Source organism: Anas acuta, chromosome 4 (assembly GCF_963932015.1).
Source record: "Anas acuta chromosome 4, bAnaAcu1.1, whole genome shotgun sequence".
In the NCBI taxonomy this organism is placed as follows: Eukaryota; Metazoa; Chordata; class Aves; order Anseriformes; family Anatidae; genus Anas; species Anas acuta.
The window spans coordinates 76,292,109-76,314,947 of NC_088982.1; the positions used below are offsets into that span (position 1 = coordinate 76,292,109).

At 41.0% G+C, this 22,839-nt stretch overlaps 1 protein-coding gene across 7 annotated transcripts in view; it reads left to right on the forward strand.

Moving 5' to 3' along the window:
- The window catches only part of WDFY3 (WD repeat and FYVE domain containing 3), a 181,372-nt gene that overhangs the window by 87,537 nt on the left and 70,996 nt on the right, over window positions 1-22,839 (forward strand). For 6 of the 7 annotated variants that reach the window (XM_068682165.1, XM_068682166.1, XM_068682162.1 and 3 more), the window contains 6 exons: window positions 2,402-2,595; window positions 5,365-5,822; window positions 7,449-7,532; window positions 17,391-17,568; window positions 18,630-18,844; window positions 20,400-20,512. In XM_068682165.1, coding sequence (XP_068538266.1) covers window positions 2,402-2,595; window positions 5,365-5,822; window positions 7,449-7,532; window positions 17,391-17,568; window positions 18,630-18,844; window positions 20,400-20,512 — 1,242 coding nt within the window. The remainder of the gene's footprint in view (window positions 1-2,401; window positions 2,596-5,364; window positions 5,823-7,448; window positions 7,533-17,390; window positions 17,569-18,629; window positions 18,845-20,399; window positions 20,513-22,839) is intronic. The other variant, XM_068682167.1, reaches the window with a different exon arrangement.

Sequence of the window (22,839 nt, forward strand, 5' to 3'; positions counted from 1 at the left end):
TCCAAGTTCAGGAGTATGATAGAGCTATACAGGAGAAAGAGGTAAGAAACCATTACTCAGAAAAGTTGTGTTTGTTGTTAGTGCAGTATGATGGGGACATGAGCACAGTGGTAATGTATCCAGAGGTTGGCAGAGGTTTTAGGTCAGCATGCACAGTCACACAAACAGGCTTTATTGAGCCTTGTGCTGTTTCATCCCATACTCAAAGCCTCAAAGCTTAGTTTCTGGCTTTAAACTCTTGTGTCTCTTAAGGTTTCTTGAAAATTCAGTAACTAATGAGAGAAATTCAAATGAGGAATTTAGGTGTCCCCAGACCCAGACAGATTCACAGGATGGTCAGAAATCTAGACTGAGAGCGGGGGAATTACGAAATGTTACCTCGCTATTTGTGAATCATAGATAGTCCTGGGTTGGAAGGGACCTCTAGGGGTCATCAAGTCCAACTCCTGTGGTCTCTTCAGAAGATAACTCCAGCAGGAGATGCTGCAGTTGCCCTATGGAGGGGTGCCACCAACTTCACTGCCTCGGGGTTTGAGGTCTCTACTTCTGCTATGTCCAAGTCTGTATCTCATCCAAAGAACGTAAGAGAAAGCAAGAGGCAAAAACTTGGAAATGGATCATGCAATTTGGTATATATAAATTAGAATGAATGTCTTGACTAGCTCATTAATAGCTTTTGTAATTTAAACTGCCTTTGTAATTTACGGTTATGAAGAAAATGATCTCTTTTGATGCCATAATGTAGCATTGTTCCATTAGCTTACTCTGTTCTTACCTTAAGTAATTGCACAGGCCACTACTCTTGCTATTAATGCTGTGCTAAATACCTGTTATATGTTCTGTAAAAATTTCCATTTCTTGTTTATTATGTTTTCAGAATGGATTTTCAATTAATATTGCACGTGTTCTTCTGCATATCCAGTAAACTTGAGAATAATGATTTGTTTAAGCTCTATCACTCTTGAGATGGATCGTGGCAGAAGAAAACTTCTGTATTGTCCTGCAATCCTCATGGATAAAGTGAATTGGTGCTCAGTCAGTGCTTGTAGCTTGGCTGCTCTTTTTCAGAAGCCCAGTTACACTTGGGCAATGAACAAAATGTAATACAAACACGATCCTTAAGCAAAATAGCCAATAGTCTTCCTTAAAGATGCAGATTTTGTTGCATTTTTATGTTCTTTCTGTCTGTGAGTCTTCGAACTCTAGCACAAAAAGAATGTTTGTTGAAGTGATAGGATCGGTGAGGAGGTTATTAGAACAGGGATGGGTGGGCACCACGGTGGGCTTGGGGTTTGGTTGGGTGCTGAACCCACTATTCACCCCCTCCATGTTTTGGGCTGAGGCCAACTGCATGAAGTTCAACAAGACCAAGTGCCAGGTCCTGCATCTGGGGTGCAACAACCCCAAGCAGAGCTACAGGCTGGGAGATGAGTGGTTGGAGAGCTGCCAGGCAGAGAAGGACCTGGGAGTGATGGTTGATAGTCGGCTGAATATGAGCCAGCAATGTGCTCAGGTGGCCAGGAAGGCCAACAGCATCCTGGCTTGCATAAGCAGTGTGGCCGGCAGGGGTTGGGAAGTGCCTTTCCCACTTTACTCGGCTCTGGTGAGGCCGCACCTCAAGTACTGTGTTTAGTTTTGGGCCCCTCGCTACAAGAAGGACATGGAGATGCTCAAGAGAATCCAGAGAAGAGCAACGAAGCTGGTGAGGGGTCTGGAGAACAAGTCCCATGAGGAGCGGCTGAGGGAGCTGGGCTTGTTCAGCCTGGAGAAGAGGAGACTCAGGGGTGACCTTATCGCTCTCTACAGGTACCTAAAAGGAGGCTGTAGCGAGGTTGGGGGTTGGTCTGTTCTCCAGCGTGCCTGGTGACAGGACGAGGGGGAATGGACTAAAGTTGCACTGGAGAGTTTTAGGTTGGATATTAAGAAGAACTTCTTTACTGAAAGGGTTGTTAGGCATTGGAACAGGCTGCCCAGGGAAGTGGTGGAGTCACCATCCCTGGAGGTCTTTAAAAGATGTTTAGATGTAGAGCTTAGTGATATGGTTTAGTGGAGGCCTTGTTAGTGTTAGGTCATTGGTTGGACTAGGTGATCTTGGAGGTCTCTTCCAACCTAGATGATTCTGTGATTCTGTAACTGTACCCTTGTTTTCAGCAGCTTTAGTGAAAAACACTGCAAAGAAGAGTATCATTGCAGTTCTGTTTGTTTAGCCTGAGAGATGCAAACAGCAGTAAAAGTTGTTAAAAATCTGTATGACTAAAACCCTGTCAATCAATCTAAGAAGTAAAACTAAATGCTTTTCATGTTCTTTGTTGTTATTTGTTACTGACTGTATTTTTTGTTGTTGTTGTTACTTGTGCTCCTATCCTTACACCACTCCCATCCCCACCCCCAATCTGCATAGGTATTTTCAGGGAGTTTGGTGGTGCGAGATGTGTGCACAACATTGTGAAGTATCCCCAATGTCGACAGCACGCACTGATGATCATTCAGCAGTTGGTGTTATCACCTAGTGGAGATGATGATATGGGCACTTTGTTGGGACTGATGCACTCTGCTCCACCTATGGAACTGCAGCTGAAAACGGACATCTTAAGGGTAAATGAAGTATTGCTTAGGACGTTTACTCTGAAGCCACTCATTCCCTTTTTTTATACTTGTTTTTAAAAAGAATACACTGAGAAGGGGATTTGGATGGGTGGATGATATTGAACTACTGAAGTTATGGTGTTAAAATGAGTACATTTGATGTATTTTTTGGTTTCTATCCATCCATTGCAGTTTTCGGAATCACAGAGATTAAAGCTAGTGAATGAATTTGTGATTTTAGTGCTAATCACTTGTAATCAGCCTTAGGAAATGAGGTTCTCTGACTATGATGATCTTCCCTGGCAGGGTATTATTCAGTTAAATACATTGAGAATACATGGGGAAAAAAGCAAGCATGTAATACACAAGTGTTTTTTCAGCACTAGCTTGTGTTTTCTTGAGGCAGACCTGCTTTGTTATTAAACATTTAGAACTAATGTACTGTGGTATGAATCAATATAAATGTTAATCATGGTAACTGATAATTCAAGGGGGTGGGGGGGAGAACAAAAACAAAACTAGCAAAACACTTTTAAGCAAAACAGTGGAAACGTTGGAAAGGAAGACTGGGAGTGGAGAAAGAGAAGACTGTTCTTTCTTACACTTTTTTTTTTTTGGTTGCTAATCTAGACCCACAGATTTCTTCTCAAAATAGCTAATGCTATTTTTAAAATTAACATGATGATATTGTGTGAGGGTAGAAAAAATATGGCAAGTAGTAATAGGTAAATGAATTTTACTGGAAAGAACTCACACATTTAGGCTCATCTCTGTTATAATGAGCTGCGGTGTTGCTCTAGCTGAGGAACAGCCTTATATTATTCTGCAAGAGAAAAAGGAAAGGTAATAAAATGAGTCATTTTACATTTTTTGTATATCAGTGTCTTCACTAATTTTTAAGTGTGTCTCATTCATGATACTTAAGGGCAGAGAAAAATTACTGCAGTTCCCATTGGATTTAAGGTAGTATGTCAAGGTTCCTGACTCTTTGTCTGACCTGTTGTTGTTTTTGCCTGCCATCTGTCCTGTGTTCAGAAGCTTTGGTGATGGAACTGACAGCCCAGAAGGGTGCAGTGATATGTCCCTAACTATTATCCAGGTTTGGCAGGGAAAATTAGATAATGCCCTCAAAGGAGTGAAAAACAGTCTGTTTCATTACTCCTCAAAACAGCACGACTCTGAAGAAATAAACACTGGGTCATGGAAGACTTATTTTTTTCTAGCCTAGTTTGTTGTACCAGGGATGGCTTTCTACTGTCTGTGATCCTTTATAGAAAGGATTTTTTTGGTATTCATTATTCACATGTGGGTCAAACTTCCCATGACAACTGGCTTGTTTTGATTGGGTGAGATTTGTACCTGCCCCCATTCACCCTGGTTTCACAGAGGTATTTATATTATCCTGTGATACCTTTATTATTATTATTCTACAATCACGCATACTGTGGCCTTGTGTTCATTCAGCCAGTAACATTTTCTACATATTTGTTTCCATCTCAGGCTGTTTTTGATTGACTGCTCTTTTAAAGCTATGTTTCATTCAGTTCAAAGATTTATGGGTTTCTGTCGTGGTTTAACCCGGCTGGCAGCTAAACACCACGCAGCCGTTCGCTCACCCTCCCCCCTCCCTCTCTGGGACGGGGGAGAGAAATGGAAAGTGAAGCCCGTGAGTTGAGATAAAGACAGTTTAATAAGACAGGAAAATAATAATAACAAAATAATAATAAAAATAATAACAATAATAATACAATGGTGATAATAGGAAAGTAATAATAGTATGTACAAACAAGTGATGCACAATGCAATTGCTCACCACTCGCTGACCGATGCCCAGCCTAACCCCGAGCAGTCCGGACCCTTCCCCCCAGCTAGCCACCCCTATATATTGTTTAGCATGACGTCAGATGGTATGGAATACCCCTTTGGCTAGTTTGGGTCACCTGTCCTGGGTCTGTCCCCTCCCAGCTCTTACTGCACCCCCAGCCTGCCCGTTGGCAGGACAGAGCAAAAGGCTGAGATGTCCTTGGCTTAGTATAAGCACTGCTCTGCAACAATTAAAGCATCGGGGTGTTATCAGCACTCTTCTCATCCTAAGCCAAAACACAGCATTCCACCAGCTACTAGGAAGAAAATTAATTCTGTGCTAACTGAAACCAGGACAGTTTCATTGTAGAGAGAGGCTAAAACTAAGAATTTTTGTGCTTTTTTTTTTTTTTTTTTTGCTAAATCTTTGCTGTTGTGTTGTGTTTGAGTGCCTGTAGTACCTAGCCAAGTGCTTATACTTCATATATTTTTACAGCCTATGTTAGTGTTCTCCAAGGTTTTAAGTGGTTTGATTTCTTGTAGCTACAGGCAGTAGTTTGCCCGCTCTTGTTTCAAATTGTTTGTGAAGTATGGTGGCAGAGCAGATGCCTCTCTAACAGCTGTAGTCTCTTAGTGGTAAGGCAGAGAATTATTTGGTGATTTTGGGTCCATTATAGATGTAGTCAAGCCTTTTTTTGTTGGCTGGATCATTTACGTCCTTACTATCTAATTTCTAAATTAGGGATAATGCTTTGCTTCTTCCTCCAATCTTTGTCTTTTTGTTTTGTAACCTCTTGATGACATGGACTTTTACAAAGATCTCTGGAGACTTGATGCATTACCAAATTCTGACAAATACTAATAATCTTGCTTGTATCTCAAAAGAAAATATTCCTGTGGTTTTTTTTCAAGCTATTAGTAATACTGCAGGGTTTTTTTTCTTCTTTGTTTTGATGGTTTTTTTTTTGTCCGTAGGCCCTACTCTCTGTGCTAAGAGAGAGCCACCGCACAAGAACTGTTTTTAGAAAAGTTGGTGGATTTGTGTATGTCACATCTCTGCTAGTTGCTATGGAAAAATCTTTGTGCTCACCACCGAAGAATGGCTGGGAGAAAGTAAACCAGAATCAAGTGTTTGAACTGCTCCACACTGTGTTCTGCACATTGACTGCAGCAATGCGCTACGAGCCAGCCAACTCTCATTTCTTCAAAACAGAGATCCAGTATGAAAAACTGGCAGATGCTGTTCGCTTGCTTGGCTGCTTCTCAGACTCAAGAAAAATAAGCCCATTGAATGTCTTTCCTTCAAATACACAACTATTTCAAAGACTATTGGAGGATGACCTAATACCCCTGGATTCTGTCTCACCTATGTTAAGACACTGCAGCAAACTTTTTATTTACCTCTACAAGGTAGCAACAGATTCTTTTGACAGGTATGTACTTTGCTGTTTTTTCCCTGGTATTCCCCTAAATAGTTTCCTTCAAATGTCTTCATTGCAAGCTTTTATATACCCATGTTAATCTATTTCTTTGTTCCTTTACTCCAGTGAGAGGAATAAGGTGTCTGCATCTGACCAAATATTGACTTAGCTTGCTGGTGTTCTCAAGGGTATGCAATATTCCCTCTGATGTTGAATGTTTTTGTTATGGTAGCAATTAAAATACAGATGTCAGTTTGTGATTATATTTGCTGACTTTAAGCAGCCTGTTGGTTGATACGCAGACTACTTGGTTGCTTTGTCATATAAAACGACTGGAACTTTATGCGTTTATTAAGCCAAATGAAAAATTGGTTGTTGAATGTGACACCTTAACTTATTGTTTGCTTTAATATATGAGACTGGAAACTAAGTCACTGGATAATATGATGAATTTACTTTGTTTTAGATGGATAGGCATGTTCTACAAAGCTCTACCTAGCCTGAAATTGTTTTAAAAATGAGACAAGTTGTAGATCGTTTTAAAAATGAGACAGTCCTAGATTTAAGCAGGTAGAATTTAATGACACCTGACATGAGGAATGAAAAGTAATGCATGTCTTTTAGGTTGATTCAAAAATGACAACAAAGCGTATTGAAGTATGTGTTTAAGATTTACTTGTCTGAAGGTAATTCTTACTTAGACGTAGGCTTTATATGTAGGTTCTGCACCCCAGCTAATTAATGAACATAACTCTATTTTCTCAAAGATGTGCCATTGAATTTAGAATCAAACCAAGGATCTGATTTTCCAAGCATGGCAGGTGTGAATATGTATGGTGAAATCCTAATAGATCTGCAGGTTGGTCAGGCTTTCTTCAAGTAGGTGACTAGTAACATACCAAAATAATGGTTTTGTTTATGCAAAATTTGCTTCCAAAGTATCAAATCATCATCTGTAGTTTAAAAAAGACAAAACAACAGTGACAAAAACAAAACAAAGAAATCACCAACCAAGTAAAGAAATGAATTTCTTATTCTCATTTTGAAAGATCATTAAAACATTCAGATTGAGGGAGGAAAATGTGTATTAAGAATGCATTGCACATGCTTTAGTGAATTGTAATACTGGCTAACAGTAGAGTATGAGGATTCAATGGGGTAAGTAAATCCCATAGTGCTCGGGCATAAGCTACGTCATTAATTTCCTTTTTTACTTCTGCTGTCATCTTCAGTGACTGCTTTTTCCCTTCTTCAATTTTCTGATGCTCAGTTCTTGTAAAGTTCATGTTGCTTTTATCTCTTAACCACTTTGATCATACTCGCTCAGGCTTTACTTTCCTTCATTTCTGCTGTCTGATGTAAAAGTGTTCTGTTCTGTAAGCGTGATCATGTTGATAAACTCTGCGAATACTGACCAAGTGCTGCAGGGTCATGCCACACAGCAAGGATATGCTTTTGCATGTCCGCGTGTTCACCTGGTGCATGTTGCTCAGTAGCGTCCTCTGTCATCTGTGCTGTTTCTGAAGAACAGATCCTAGAAAAGACTTCATTGGTGATGGCTGTGGAAAACTAACAAGCTTTTGGCCTCTGGTTTCTTCTCTAACCTTTCTGTCCTACCCCTGTGTGTTTTGTCTGTAGTCGTGCAGAACAGATCCCTCCTTGCCTGACAAATGAGACTTCTCTCCCCTCTCCCTGGGGTACGCCAGCTTTGTCCAGGAAAAGGTACTGAACCTTTTAAGATCACTTGATCTCAGTTCTGTTTTCTCACTGTTGTTTCTTCATTCTCATTTCTCTCTGAAGTAGCTATTATTTATGAGGTGTGTGTTTTTGCTTTTATATTTCCTGGGTAAAATAAACATAAAGGTATGTTTCATAGCAAATTGTAGGCAGTGATGCTAATACATGACATCCAAATATCCAAATATCTCCATACACCTGAATCACTTGGAGCTAAGTTCCTGTTTGAAAACGAACAAGGTCTGCATAAGAAGTGGTCTAAGGGAGATATAAATTTACACTATCAGGAGCAGCTTGAAAAAGTTCAGACAAGGCTAGTCAATCAAATAATAGAGCAGAATTTCTTTTCCCCTAACTAATTTTTTTCAGGAAGAGGAACTTTCAGTCAGAAGGTTGATGGCTTCTTAGGGTGTTCATTCATAACAGTCAGATGGGCTTTTTACCTTGTCTACTGCTTCCTTTCCCTCCCTAGCGGGGTGATACAAGTAATGTATAAGCATGGGTAAATGAATTTTTTGCAGTTGGTGCTGACATATTGGTAGATAACATTTGATCAACAGTTTAGCAGAATTTTGAGTTCTTTTCTCTGCCTAGGGAAATGCTTTTGAACTGTTTTCCCTGTTTTTATGAAAGTACTTCTTACATGGAAAACTACATAGGGAAGTTAGTGAATTTTAAAATGCTGTGCAAAACATACACTTAATAATGTTTGCTTTTAGGTTATACCTTTTGGCTATATTGCTCACAGAAAAACAAATTGTCTGGTTGTGATGGGTATCCCCTTTCCAGGTCATTGTATGCAGTGTTGAAGGGCAGGCAGTTTGACCATCTGCTTGTTTGTGAATCATAGTGAGTATCGACTTGGGAGTTTAATTTGGATCTCCCTGTACTGCTGTATTGTAATTTCCAAGTGTATTTAATGAGGTTGATGTGATAGTGATGGTTAGGACGTGAACAAGTAAAATTTATGCTTAAAAGTAGATGGAAGTTTGTTCTTACAGAGCATCTTGGAGTGGGGTTTCATTAGACTGAAGAACTTTGCTAAATACAAGCAGGTTTTTGAATTGTATCCTGTAAATTTTGTGTTGAGGCTCTCAAGGTGATGTTGTAAAGCAGCAACAGTTTTCTTGTTCAGATGTGGGTCGGAAGATTTTTGTTCAAGTACCACTGCTAGGATGCATGAAAAAAATGGCCCTTATTTCGATCTCAGCATTAAGAAGGTGAAAAGGGTTAAGGTGCTTACTGTGAGTAATAGAAGAGCAGAACAACTTGTCACTACTTAATCATGTTATAAATGAAGTCTCAACTCGATCTGAATTTTGTAATATTTATAAAACAAATATTTCTAAAAAGTATAAAAGGCAGGTAAACAGCACTTGGTGCACAGGGAGTCTGCGTTCCACCAACACGCACACACGAACGTCAAACATTCTAAATATACAGAACATGGCTTTACATACTAAACCCGAGTATGCCTATACAATCAGGAAAGGTAACAAACAATCCTTTAAGTTCCATAACTTACTAAAATCGAGTACACCTAAACATATGTACCATCAGAAAAGGCAACAAACAATCCTTTAAGTTTCATGACTTAACAGTCTCCATTTTCCATTCCTTTTGAGCGATATGTCTCGCTTTAAGTTGTCAAGCAACTCGGCCTTCAGGCCTTATGTATCCCATTCTTCCCGGATCAAAGAAGAGCGTATTTATCTCCTTTTCAAGGCCAATGAGGCCTGGGTCAAAAGTCACGTCCAGGTCACCAGGGGGCGTAACAGCAAAAGCCTTCGATGGCTGTAGCAGCAGAGGGGCCGGGCCGATGGTGTAGCAGTTGGATCAGTAAAGGAGCCCGCAGCTCCCTCGCTATCTGGCAAACCACACGTGTCTGACTGCGGTCCCACGCGGCTCTTTAAGGCCTCAGAGACTGCTCGCCAGGTGCTGAGTAATCCTGCTGCAACCTGCAACCTTTTTAGTTGCAGAGTCCCATGCTTTGACCTCAGTTTGGTCCCATATTTCAGGCTCATAAACTGTACAATTGTTAATAAGGAGAATAAGCTGTAAGGTTACCAGGACAGTCTTTGTTCCTAAGGACGTATGATTCCCCATAATGCGCAGCTGCTTACCAGCGAGGGGCAGTTGTGTGCACGGCTCTGCTTCTCTCAGCTTGAGCCTCTCTCTAGCTCTGGTGCGCCCATTTCCAGCAACTTTCTGCACGAGCTTCTCTGAGCAGTTTGCTGAGTTTGGCCGAACCGATCTTCATGAGGTGATCAATTTGCTTGCTCCCATCCTGGTCTCCATTCTGCCAGCCTGTTCCTCTTCCCTTTTTCCTGCTTCTTTAGTGATGACATAACTTCGTGTTGCCTTTTTTTTTTTTTTTTTGTCTTGAGGGCAGGCTCCCCTCTTATACCCTTCTCTCCACAGCAGTTCTTTTTAAAACAACTTTTTATTGGTCAAACAATTTTGAATGTAACAACAACAGCAAACACCCAGAAACATCCATGCCTTAATGGCTGGAGAACAAGAGACCAGCTGGAGAACAAGAAACCGGAGACTGCATGGCATCTCCTGAATCACCCTTCTTTGTTCCCTCTTTTATATTCCTGATGGCCTCATCGTTAAGAGTCTAACGTTATCTCAACCACGGGGCTTTCCAACCCCCATGGCCACACTCCCAAATCTCCCCCTTCTTTATTAATATCAACCATTTTCTTGACACGAATTACCACTCCACATGTAACAATCACATTTAAGTTTCAAAGAGAAAACCACGACTACTTCTACCTACGTGGTATTTCAAGCACTAAGTTCGTTTGAAACATTAGTGGAAGAGAGTTTGTGGAAATACTTGGGAAAATTGATTTGTACAGATATTTTTTTTTTCTTAAACCTGTTGTTATAAATTGTGAGAAACACTCCGTAGCCAATAACTTAGGCTCAGGCGAGGATCTCAGTGAAGCAGCAATTTTATTTGTGATTGCAATGGCGGGCGCCCCACAAGCAGGAGAGAGCGCATCTACTAGTTCCAAAACACAGTTTATATACCTTTTGATGGCAGGACCCTCCCCTGTTTCCCCACTGAGTGGGTAATCCAGGTTCACAATCTATCTGATGCTTCACAAACAATGCATGGCCTTCAGTTGCCAGCCTGTAAATTTCAAATTTCTTTTGACATTTTTACTGCTTGAAGTGGTAATGTTTCTTCACTTATCTGACTTGACACCATGATTTTCACCTAATTGTCCTAAGGAGTCTGGTTGTCTGCATTTTACAAGGTCGCCTGCTAAACTTTCTTATCAATGTAAGCATATCTCAGTACCACATTCCCTCCTTCTAAACAATGTAACTCTGCAAAAACAACATTTCTATTCCAACATTTCCCCCCTTTTCTTTTTTTTATAAACTGTTGATTTTTGCAAAACCTTTTTCTAAGGTGTAAATTGGTAGATTTCTTCTTCTTCTTTGCTTTCTTTGCTTTCCATCTCCTCATTATCTCCTTATCTGAGTAAGGCGGTAGCTCCATGGTCATTTGTTTCAATAGTGCGGTTTCAGTTAACCACTGTACTAGTCCTCTTACACAGGGGATAATACAGCAACCAATGGCTGTCAAAACTCCTACAACTACGATCAAGTATGTAAATATGTCTACTTTTTCTGCCAATTCAATGGCAAGGGTGGTAAGCCCTTGCAATGCTCTAGTTACTGAGCCATCTGGGACAGTATTGTTGGGTGTAAAGGTGCAACAATGGTTGCTCAGTATCACACACCTCCTTCCTCCGTGAGCATCATATCTAATGCTATCCTGTTTTCCCAAGCCATTTTGCTGGTGGCATCTAGTTGTTCAGCAATTCCTCTCATTGCATCCCTGGTATATTTGATGAATCTCTGCTGATTATAATAGATATAATTAATCCAATCCACATTTTTATTGATTGTTACCCACCAGAACAGTGACTCAAACCCTGCAGCAATTTGATTTCTGGTTTTATGTTCATCTGGAACTCCTCTAGGTACCCCAATAGAATCTATGTATACTCTATCATCAAATGATATTCCTAAGCCTCTTTTACTTATTCTGGGTATTTGTGATGTTTCTCTTTCAAATGCCAGGGTGAAGGGTATAGCTAATTGAACAAGTGCACAAGTGCCTTCGCAATCAGATGGTAGGGTGGACCGTAAGATCTTCCCTCCACCGTACCACCAGAGATCTGCCCTGAAGGATCTCAAGTCTTGAGCAGTTTCCCATCAAGTCCTTGGCAGCAGAAGGCAAATTCTCCCAGATGCTAGGTAGCACTCACACCCTGCCGTGAGAGGCAAGCTGTATGGTAACCTATAGCTGTGGAGAATACAGGGGGAACCGTGATATTGTTATCATGCAAGAAACAGCAAAGAGAGACTTACTGCCTGGGGAAATGAGGCCTATCTTCTCTTGGTACAATGCAATCATACATCACATCCCTTGGGAGTCTTTGGTCCACCCCCATGGGAAGGGCACTATCTGGGCAATCGGTCATCCTGAGGCACAAGCATAGCAGTAGCTACGGTTGAGACTCTGGACAGTATGTTTGACCCATTCTATCCAGGCATTCACATCCCCCTGTTTGAATCTCAAATGTTTGAACTGCCACATTTCAGAGGGCCTCCTGTTTTCTCTCCTGTTTTCTCCTTGAGTTTCTCCCTTTCTCTGATGGCAATAGAGGATTGTTTCCATACATCTATTCTCAATCTGGCTGTTGGGTCTCTCCCAGTTATTTGTTCTCTCTGCTCAATTGTCGTTGGGCATTGAAATCTCCACAAGCTAATACCTCACAAGCATCAAACGTGACGGTTTGTGGTATATAACCCTCTGTCACAGTCACCCATATTTTGATGGGGTATCCCGTTTTTGCTATTATCTGGTCATGCCTTTTCCAAGTTGACAATTGACCGAGGCCTTCTCTGAGGCCTAGAATCGCTAAAAACAAAATTAGTAATCAATTTTTCCCTGTAAGGATTTTCAAACCTTAGGTTTCCAAATAATTATCTATACAAAGATATTTCCAAATATACATATACAAATAAATATACCAATAAATATACAAACATATTTCCAAATAATTATCTATACAAAGAATAAGATGTACACTACTACTACTATAACAACCCCCCCGGGAGCACTGCAATTCGCTATAGGTCTGTCCTTTCTCTCAATCACAAGTCACAGTCATTAGTTATCTGTGAAAATAAAAGGTTAGTTTACAACTGTAAGCTCTTATCCTGCTCAGAGTCCACTATGAGATTTTTCTCTTCAATTTCAACTTCCAACAAGTCTTTCGTAGGAACAGCTTCCCAGGTACTAGCGTCGACGGATGCCTTCACTCGAGTATAGTGAGTCCAACCTTTTTCCACAGTTCTTACGGCTGTTTCAGTGGTTAGTAATTGTCCTTCCCATTCAGGCCGGAGTTGACTAGTTCCAGGTCCGAATCAGGACACGGTTTCCTGGGTGATGGTGGTGAATGGGGAATTCCAAAGGTGGGGTTTGAGCCAACAACCCACAGGTCCTGAGAGATGACAAAGAAGAGGACAACCCCAGAATACAGTTCTTAAGAAAACTCTCTTGTTTTGAATTGTGGTATCTCATCCCTTCTGCCCAGATAGGGCAATCTGAACAGCATCTCATATGGTGAAATTCCTATATCCTTTCTTGGTGCTGTTTAAACCTGTAGGAGTAAGCATTTTACCCAAGGAAGTTGGGTTTCTAACACTACTTTAGTTAATTGCTTCTTTAATGTCTGATTCATTCGCTCCACCTTCCCAGAAGAGGAGGGGTGCCAGGGGCTGTGAAAATCCCACTCAATCTCTAAGGCCTGCTTTAACCCTTGCAGTAAAGCTTACACCCATCCAGTCATGTGGTCAATTAGGACAAACAAGTAACTCAGTAAAGTCTACCTGTATACTTTGGAAAGGTCAAATCCCTGGCTCCAGTCCCCCTCTAGATGGGTTACAGAAGACCTTTTTATTTACCTTTTGACATATGGTACATCCTCTGCATATGTGCTTCCCTAAAGTGTACATTCCTACACAGACATACTTTCTTAGAACAACATCACACATTACTTGCATCTCCCAATGACTCTTCTGATGTAAAACAGTTAATATTTGCCTCATTATTACTTTATTCAGCATTTCTCTCCCATCAGGGAGTATCCATTTTCCTTCAGACTTCATGACTCCTGATTCCTTAAAAAATCTTTCTTTTAAAACTTTTTAGTTCTTTCTTAATTTTCAACAATTCCCTGAATCCTCTCTGGATTTATTCTTCGTTTTCCCTCAGACATTAGATGCCTTAAATACCTGACTTCTCTTTCTCCATATTGTAATTTATTTTTCAATACTCCCAAGCCCTGCTTTCCCAGAAAGTTGAATAGCTTGTTAGTAGCTTCCTTTACAACTGTTTTCTCCTGTCCTGACAATAGAAAATGATCCACATATTTGTAACATTAATACCTCCTTGGGAGGTTGTAATTGCTCCAAAATCTTTTTTAGAACTTACCCAAATAGATAGGTGGCCCTGTAAACCCCTGAGGTAAAATTGTCCACCTATATTGTTGCTTCCGCCCCCATTTCAGGGTCTTTCCAGTCAGAGGTGAATATCCATGTATGTTTGCTCTCAGGGCCAGAGAGCACTCCATTAATAACACTGTTATTCCAGTCTAACAATTTACTAGTTGAATGCCCAATTTAATCATCAAATCCCTTCCCAACAAGTTAGTTCCTGCCTTGGGTACATACAGTAATTGCCCAGTGATCATTTTATCCCCTGGTCTCAGCTTGGTATCCCCCAGAAGCGGCACTGTTATCGCAGCCCCTTCTATCCCCATCACTTTTTAGGGTTTCATTGGTTAATTTAATCCCTGATACTTTACAAGTCAGTAATGACCTAGCTGTTCCCCAGTGTATTGGGTTTGATGGCAAGGTTCTGGGGGTGTGAGGGGTGTGGGGGTGGGAAACTGCAGTGGCAGCCCCCGTGAGAAAAACCCAGAAGCCTCCCCATGGCAGGTAAGGGACAATTTCATCTGGCCCCAAAGGGGCCCACTGCTGCCCAGAGCCAAGCCACGAGCAACACAGTCCTTGCCTTGTGAGAGCACATCCACGAAAACAAACAAACAAAGAAACAAACAAAAACCTGCTGCTCAACAGCAGTTGGGAGAGCGAGAAACCCCCCCGCAGACACCTAAGTCAGTGCAGAAGGAGGGGGAGGAGGCGCTCCAGGCGCTGGAGCCGAAGCCCCCCTGTGGCCACTGGAGAGGCCCCTGGTGGAGCAGGCTGTTCCCCCCTCCCCGATGCTTGGGAAACTGAACAAACACCACAGCAAATACGCAAATATACCAAAACTTCTAGACTGTTACTTAGATAATGCTTACATCACCTTTCCCTGCTCATTCAACTTCAAACAGCTCTGTTAAATACTACATGCCACACCTTTAACACCTTCAGCAACCCTTTTAACACTTCCTTTATCTTTCTCCAGCCCGTACTTTTCTAATACCAGCACCAAAGGCTCAGTCAGGGTCTAGCTTAATTCCATACCTTTTCCCTCCAAGATACTGAAACAACATATCAATCAATATACCACATTTCATCCCATTTTCCTTCTTTCCTCCTTCTTCCACTCTGGATATTCCTATTCGAAGTGGCCAGCCTGGCCACACTTAAAACATCTTATCAAAGCCTGTCTCTGCTAGGACTCGGGCCACAACACAGGCAGCCTTCTTTGCCTGCCATTCCTTCATCTCTCTTCCTCTCCTTTCCATCCTGGCCCTGACTCCTCCTGAGGATTTTCTTCCTCTTTCTCCAACCCTCTGCCTCACTACTCACTGCACTGTCAATACCGTTAGTTTCGCTCTCTGCTTTTCGTTCTCATCACCCCTCCGGACACACACCTCCAGGGTCTCCCACAGGAGGGTCTCCCAAGTGACTGTTCACTACATCCCCCCACCTTCTGAAGCATTTTCTGCGTATTTTGCCAGGCTTTAATCACACAATGAACTTTCAAGAGCCCTTGGGATACTGGGTCCTTGGGACTCATCCCCGAGTACTTTCTCATTCTGACCCCAAGTCTCTCATATGATTTCTGTGTTGCACACTATTATTATTCCAGCCAGGATTGGCAAGTGGGTATTTCTGCCCTGCCGGTATTACCCCTGGTCCTGGAGGATGAGCTCTTTCCCATTCTTGTATAGCAGCTCTCCTCCTGATCATTCCCATTTCTTTCCCTGTAAACAACATACTTACAGACATAATTCCCTCCCCCAAGAGTATAGTATGTCAGGTCGTAGGAACTGGTGTAATTGTTCAGCTAGGCTGTTGGGGTCCTCAAATAAAGACTTCCTCTCCTTCTTAAAAGTCCTAACCTCTCTGCTGGTAAGGAGGGGGGGGGTAGTTCACCTAAGAGGATACACTGTTAGTGTTAGTACTTTTAGTATCAGGGAAGGCAAAATTCTCAATATCTCTTCTACCTTGTTCTAATTCTTGTCAGAGCCTAGAGTACGATCCTTCTTTAGGGACAGTGTTAATTACAGTCCCTGTCTCCCTTCCTGGAGTGACTGCTGCTGCCACGGGTACAATATTAGGATTATAGGGAGCATAACTTGGCTCCTTCTCCGAAAAAGGAATCTTATTGTTTACACATAAAATTTAAAGCCTGAATTTTCATCAGACCTGTATTTTGGCCAAAATACTGCTGTTTCCTTAATTGATTCTTTTGTCCAGACTGATACACAATATTTAACCTTTTAAAAATTATTTTTCTTTTACAATCCCTCTAATTTTGGGATTATGTTTCCAATTTCTTATCATTCTTTAGGAAGAACTATTAGTAGGCACTCCCCCAGGGATATCTCCCTGTCCCCTGGAACTCATATTTCCCATTTTTCCTAGCTGTCGCCAGTATGTTGCTACAGAAATTTCCCTTCTGCAGTCTACCACACCCTAACATTTGAAAAATGGGGGTGTACCACCAAGCACTTCCCCGTGCAAGCGTTACCGCATACCTATGAGTTTACCAGATTCCCTGGTGTACTTCCAAGCACTTCCCCGTGCAAGGATTACCGTACACCAGATTCCCCTGAATGTAGTGCCAGCACTTCCCCGTGCAAGGGCTTACCATACACCAGATCACCCGACCCCCAAGGCAATACTTAATATTTCTTACCTTGGTCTGTGCACAGAGTTACCTGATCGATTCTCAGTTAAACTGTTGCATAAGATGTATGTTTTCCTTCTTAGGAATAAGCATATACGATAAATACTTGGACTATATATGCAATATAGAAGATTGATAGAAAACGAGATTGTTGTAACAGTTATTGGAAGGCTAAGAACACATGGGCTGCTGGCAGGAGTGTGTACCGAGACAAACTTGGTTCCCGTAGGTTAGTTTGAGGCTGCCTACAATTTTTTATAAGTATTTGTTAAAGAAAACGGGGATTACTGTGTTGCAAGCTGAATCCCTTCCAGAGAACAGGAAGGGTGGTAGCTTCTGCATGCTGCCACTGCAAGTAGAGTGGAAACAAGGAAGAGATTAGGCAACTTTTATGTTCTTTAGGCTGTATAGCACCTAGGGAACAGATGACTCTCAAAGACACTTGACTGCAGTAAATTGAGAGTCCTCTGGGTTGTCTTTGGGGAAACACATCCAATGGGTTTGAGAAGAAGAAAGTGCTTGGGATGTTGACCTGAGGGAAGGAGAAGGAGAGGAATGTCTGCGTACCAGTCTAACTTCACAGCAGCTGTTGAAGAATAAAATAAAATGCAAAGCTCGTAATACATGGGGTTGTAATGGTGATTTGTTTTTCTGTCCTGCAGGCACACATATCATTCTGTTTCGACACCTCCTGTTTGCCCTCAGAAAAACATACCTGATGTGAAACTCCAGACAGGTTCCACGTCTGTGCAAAGCTCTGACGCAGTTGTTATCCACCCTGGTGCTATGCTTGCAATGCTGGATCTCCTGGCCTCTGTTGGATCAACTACACACCCAGAGGTAGAGAAAAAATCTGCTGTCTTCAGCTTTGAGAGAGACTAGGTTAAAGGATGGCTACAGAAAGTAGAAAAGAGGTGGTGTAAACTTAATTCATGCCAAGAAGCTAATATGTTTCACAGAATTATCAAGTTATGTAGTTGATTATATAGGAAGAGGTCTGATAGAAATTTTCTTAAGTTAGCTTGGATTCGCTTATTTCTTTCAAATGCCTGGCAAAGATATATAAGTTCAAAAATACTGCCTGAAATGGCTGTCAGATATGCTTCCAAGCATTGTGATGAGTGTTTGTTTGCCCTAATGTGTAGTATGCAGAGGACATGGGGTTGGACATTGCAGCTTGGTACATACGATCTGTTTGAAATAGCTGGAATAAGTTCTGTCTCTGAATGGTACTACCTGCTTTGTACAATTCCCAATCCCAAACCCCTACTGGTGGTTTGTATGTGAAGGATTTGTTGCAAGTTTTTAGCAAAAAACTTGCTTTAATGTTTTATATTTGAGATGACTTCCCTGAAGAACACTTTCTATTAAAAAAACGTGTGAAAAGTTTACAAGAATTTACAAGGCCTTTTATGTTGTCCTCTGCTGGTGATGAGCATGGAGATGTTGTGTATTCAGGGTTTTAATTTGGCTGTTCTGTTGTGTATACCTTGTTTTCTACGGATAATAATGCTGATGGGTTAGTAAAAATAGCTTCTCTGTCAGAAAAATAATTTAGTGCACTTTAAGCAGAGCTTCTAAACTGACTCTCTTCTCTTGGGGAAAGTAGAGGTTAGAGTAACCATCAGTAACCATTTTTTTTTCTTCACAAGGGCCGTGGTAGTCCTTCATATCGCTGATTTTTTTTTTTTTCCTCTTCAAAAAAAGTGATGGAAGTGTTCATCACTCCTGCAAGATGCACATGCATCTGAGGACTGGATATTTTGTGTATCAATTGCTTAAGGGTAGTTTTCCTTTAGTTATGATGCATAAAGGCTTCCTTCTATTTGTCTTCTCTGTTTGTGTCCTCTCATATCTGTTTGTGTCCTCTCAACTTGAATATGCTTTTTCCTTTGTTTCAGCATGCGCTGGATCTCCAGCTAGCAGTGGCCAATATCCTGCAATCTCTTGTACACACAGAGCGAAACCAGCAAGTCATGTGCGAAGCTGGGCTTCATGCACGACTTCTACAAAGATGCAGTGCTGCTCTGGCTGATGAGGACCATTCTCTGCATCCCCCACTTCAGAGGATGTTTGAAAGACTGGCTTCCCAGGCCCTGCAGCCAATGGTGCTGAGGTCAGAAAGATGCCATTGAACTCCTGCAGAGCTGAGTCCTTGTGCCTGCATTGTGGCTGGCTGGCTGTAAATCGCTTGGATTGTTAGAGAGCATAAACGACCTTGTGTGGTAGTGATGGCACAGAATCCTGTTTCACATTTTCTTAAATAGACCATCTCACTTCTGTTAAGTGCTGCGTACCCCTGGAGATGTTGGGCACCAGGGGAAGGAGGAGTGTGGTGGGGGGAAATATGTTTATTTTTTTTCCACAGAGGTTGCACTGAACTTCTGTAATTCTTTCCTTCCTGCAAATAATGAGTAGCTATCCAAAATGCTTTTCCTGGCCAGGTTGTTAGGAAGAGGAAATGTGATGAATGTAAAATGATACTGCCATAGAAGGGAATTGATTCCTAGATTCTGTGCAATGTTAAATATCTCAAATAACAAAAGTTTCAGGCTAGCTGTTTGATTTGGCCCTTTACTTTGTGTGAAGGGAACATAGGATTGCTATAGAAGAAATGTCTGGAAAAATCAACCCTTTGTAGCAAGAGTTGGGCTTGCTGCTCTCCTCTTCAACTTTGATAGTGCTGTCTGGCCTTACTTGGGACAAACTCTGTTGTGAAGTAACATTTTCTGAGAACAGACAAAGGAATAAGTAAAAGAAGTGGCTTTAGGTTAAAAATTTGCATAAATTGTAATGATGCATAGTGATGCATAGCTTTGAAAAGTTCATCTTTTAAAAAATTTATAAACATTTTAAAAACATCCTGGATGTTTTTATATCTGTGCTGCTTCTAGAGAAGCACATCTGAAAAGTTTGTTGTGAGTGTATTTGGAAGCATTTGATAAGTACACACGCAGCATTATGATACTTTGAATTGCTTGCTGGATCTCAACTAGCATAAGGAAGGATTTAATTTTATAATCTCCTGGGGGCTGCTAAGTGGCTGACCTGTAGCCAGAACAACTTGTCTGTTCCCTTTAGTGGCATTTTGTGGTACTGCAGTGAGCACGCGTGTTGTTAATCTCATCACAGGGACTTCATCTTCCCCAAACCATAAATATGGATCATACAGATAACTGTAGATACAGACATTAGAGACATACATAAACACAGATGTTGGTAGCTGCGAAACTATCCTCCACCTAAAATGGGACAGATGGGTTAACCAATGCACAGGTCGCTTTCTCACATCAGCCTGTGGCCTGTACTTATAGGTGAGTTCAGCTTGCTGGGTATGCAACAGGGAGCATCCTGATCCTCACCCCTAAGAATGCAGTAGCCTTATTGCCAAGAAATCGGGTGCTTTGTTCAACTATTGAAATAATGGTAATGAAATAATGATTGAAACGAGGGCAACTTTTGATAGTATGTCTTCAAAATTGGAGTTGTTCCAAATGGATCAAGTGTGTTTCTTGGAATTATTCATTACTTTATTCAGCTTCTTGGTTAAAAATCTATTTAATACAAGAGATTGTCATCTTCTTGTTTGAGTGGTGTTTTATTTGGTTTGTTGCCATTCTGGGTTAAAATCTTTATGATACAATTTGTAATTTTTTAAACCTCTTTCCTAGGGAATTTTTATGCTTGGGAAATCCTTTAAATTGCGGAGCTTGGGACAAAAAGCTGTTGAAGCAGTACCGAGTGCACAAACCAAGCTCACTGAGTTTTGAACCGGAAATGAGAAGTAAGTGCTGAAGTACTGGAAATTTGTGTAATGATCAATGATATCCCTCTGTTGCATACTTACATATATTAAAAAAAAAAAAAAAAAAAAAAAAAAAGCATAGATAAACATGCAGAAGGACCTCACTTTGCCCCAGCCTTGTGTGAATGTGAAATCATCAGGACAGTTAGATTAGAATTAAACATGGAGGGACCATGGTAATTTATTTCATACACATACAGTGAGGTATTGATAATTTCTGATTTTATGAATGTTAAATATTAAATATGAAGCACTTGTTTACTGGGAAGGTGATGGAGCACTGGTATAAGTTAGGTTGCTTAGAGAGGTTGTGGAGTTCCCCTCCTTCCAGATACTCAAAGGCTGCCCAGATGTGCTCCTGGGCTAAGTACTAGGTTGCCCTGCTTGAGCAGATTCTGTGATTCCATGGTAGTGGATTGCTTTTTAGGTCTTTAGTAAATGCTGAAATCGTAGTTACTTAACAGTAAAAAGAAAAAATATTCTCAGATACTTTTATGTGCCCATCATTTCATGACATCTGTGTAGCCTCTCTCACAGGTACAGCAAAGTGGCTGATAAAGTAACTGATACTGCTACATGCAAGCACAACTGTGTTGATTTTAGCTACGCTCTAGAGCTTGGGTCATCATTAGCATCACTAGTAATGATTTTTAAACTCTCTGTATTTCTTTGTAACCTAACAAGAAAAACATGGCAGAATCTCAATTTCATAATGATTTCTCAAAAAGAGGTAGAAGTTGGATTGGGGACATCCACTCTGAATTACTTAAAATTCAGCAATTCCCTTTTTTAACCATTCACTATTTTTTCGTAACAGATCTTTATGTTTTCCCTCATTGCTCGTTTTCAATATGCTTACTTCCCTAATGTATTAAAACTTAGATATTTAATATTATGTGGTAACCATGTTACACTTTAAGGGAGTGGTAGAGTAAAGATTTTAATGGAAAGCACAGTCACACCATCCTTGGGGAAAAAAAAATAAAATCAGCTTTGGTTTTACTCATGTAATTAACTTTGAGAGAAGGTATTAACAATGTATTTTGACAGGATACTCAATAGGCATTGTTAGATCATAGACGCATATGCACTGTGAAAATGTTCATTATACCTTTGTGGGGTTTCCTGTCACTATCTGTCTTATAGAATACCTCATACAGCAATGGCTCGTCAGCTACAATTATCGCACTAGAATAATTACATCTGTTTTCCAGATACTAAATGAATCAGCCTTGTAAGCTGTCCTGAATGTCTGTAATGGGCTGTTTGAGTTGAATATCAGTGGATTCTTCTGGCCAATCTGATCTCTTTCACACCCGCTCTTCCCTCTTATTATCTATCTGTTGTAAAGGTTGGGAGCAGCCACTCATGTAGTAGAGGAAAGACACAGTGGGTGGTAGTACTAGGAGAATATTGCTAAGTTTCCAAAGCATGTGATATTTATTTTGATAAATAAGTCATTGTCTTGGTCATCATACAGCCAGTCGTAAAGCATTGTTAAAACTACTTTAATTGAAACGTTTGAATTATTTATAAGGAACTAGCATGTGTCCTGGATGGTGCTAAGCTAGAAGCATTCAATACTTTCCCTCCACTGTATATGCAACCCTGATACTTTCTTTTCTATCTGTGAGGTAGAAAAATGTGACTGAATTCCCTCCAGTGTGTGTGATGTCATCAGGTTAGGTATATTGGAAAAGAGATGAGAGTTTCAGATTGTCTCTATGTCAGCCCTGCATTTCTGTATTTATGTTTAGCAGGGTATTATTACAGTGCAGGGGAGGAGTAAATGGTGAAAACTGACAGTGTGAGCTGGAAAAGTTACTAACCCGGGGAGGGAAGGCAAAGCTAGCCCTCTGGATATACCAGCAGTTACCGTGTTAAATTACTAGGCACAGCTTTTTGAGTCTGCCTGCTTATTGTGAGCTCCGATACTTTGAGTTTAGAGCTGTTACATCTGATAAACACAAGACAGAGGTTTTCCTGTTGGTTAGGCCATGTAACAGGAATGCTTCCAAGGCTTGTGGAAGGAATGCTTTCTGGTGCGAGGTAATGAAGTGGGTTGTTGGCTCGGTTTCTGGCATTACCGCTGACTTGCTGTGTTGTCCATCATATGAGATGTTCCTCTCTTGGTGTCAGCTGAATTGTTTGATAACAAGATCAGTGCTTCCCAACTCCCAATCTCCTAACCAAGAGGCTCAACCTGACATTGATTGTTCAGCCGCTGCACTGGAAGCAGTTCCTGAACAGTCCCAATCAGTGGCCTGTGAATGCCTCCTTTTTGCAACATTTTGTTTCTTGGCTTC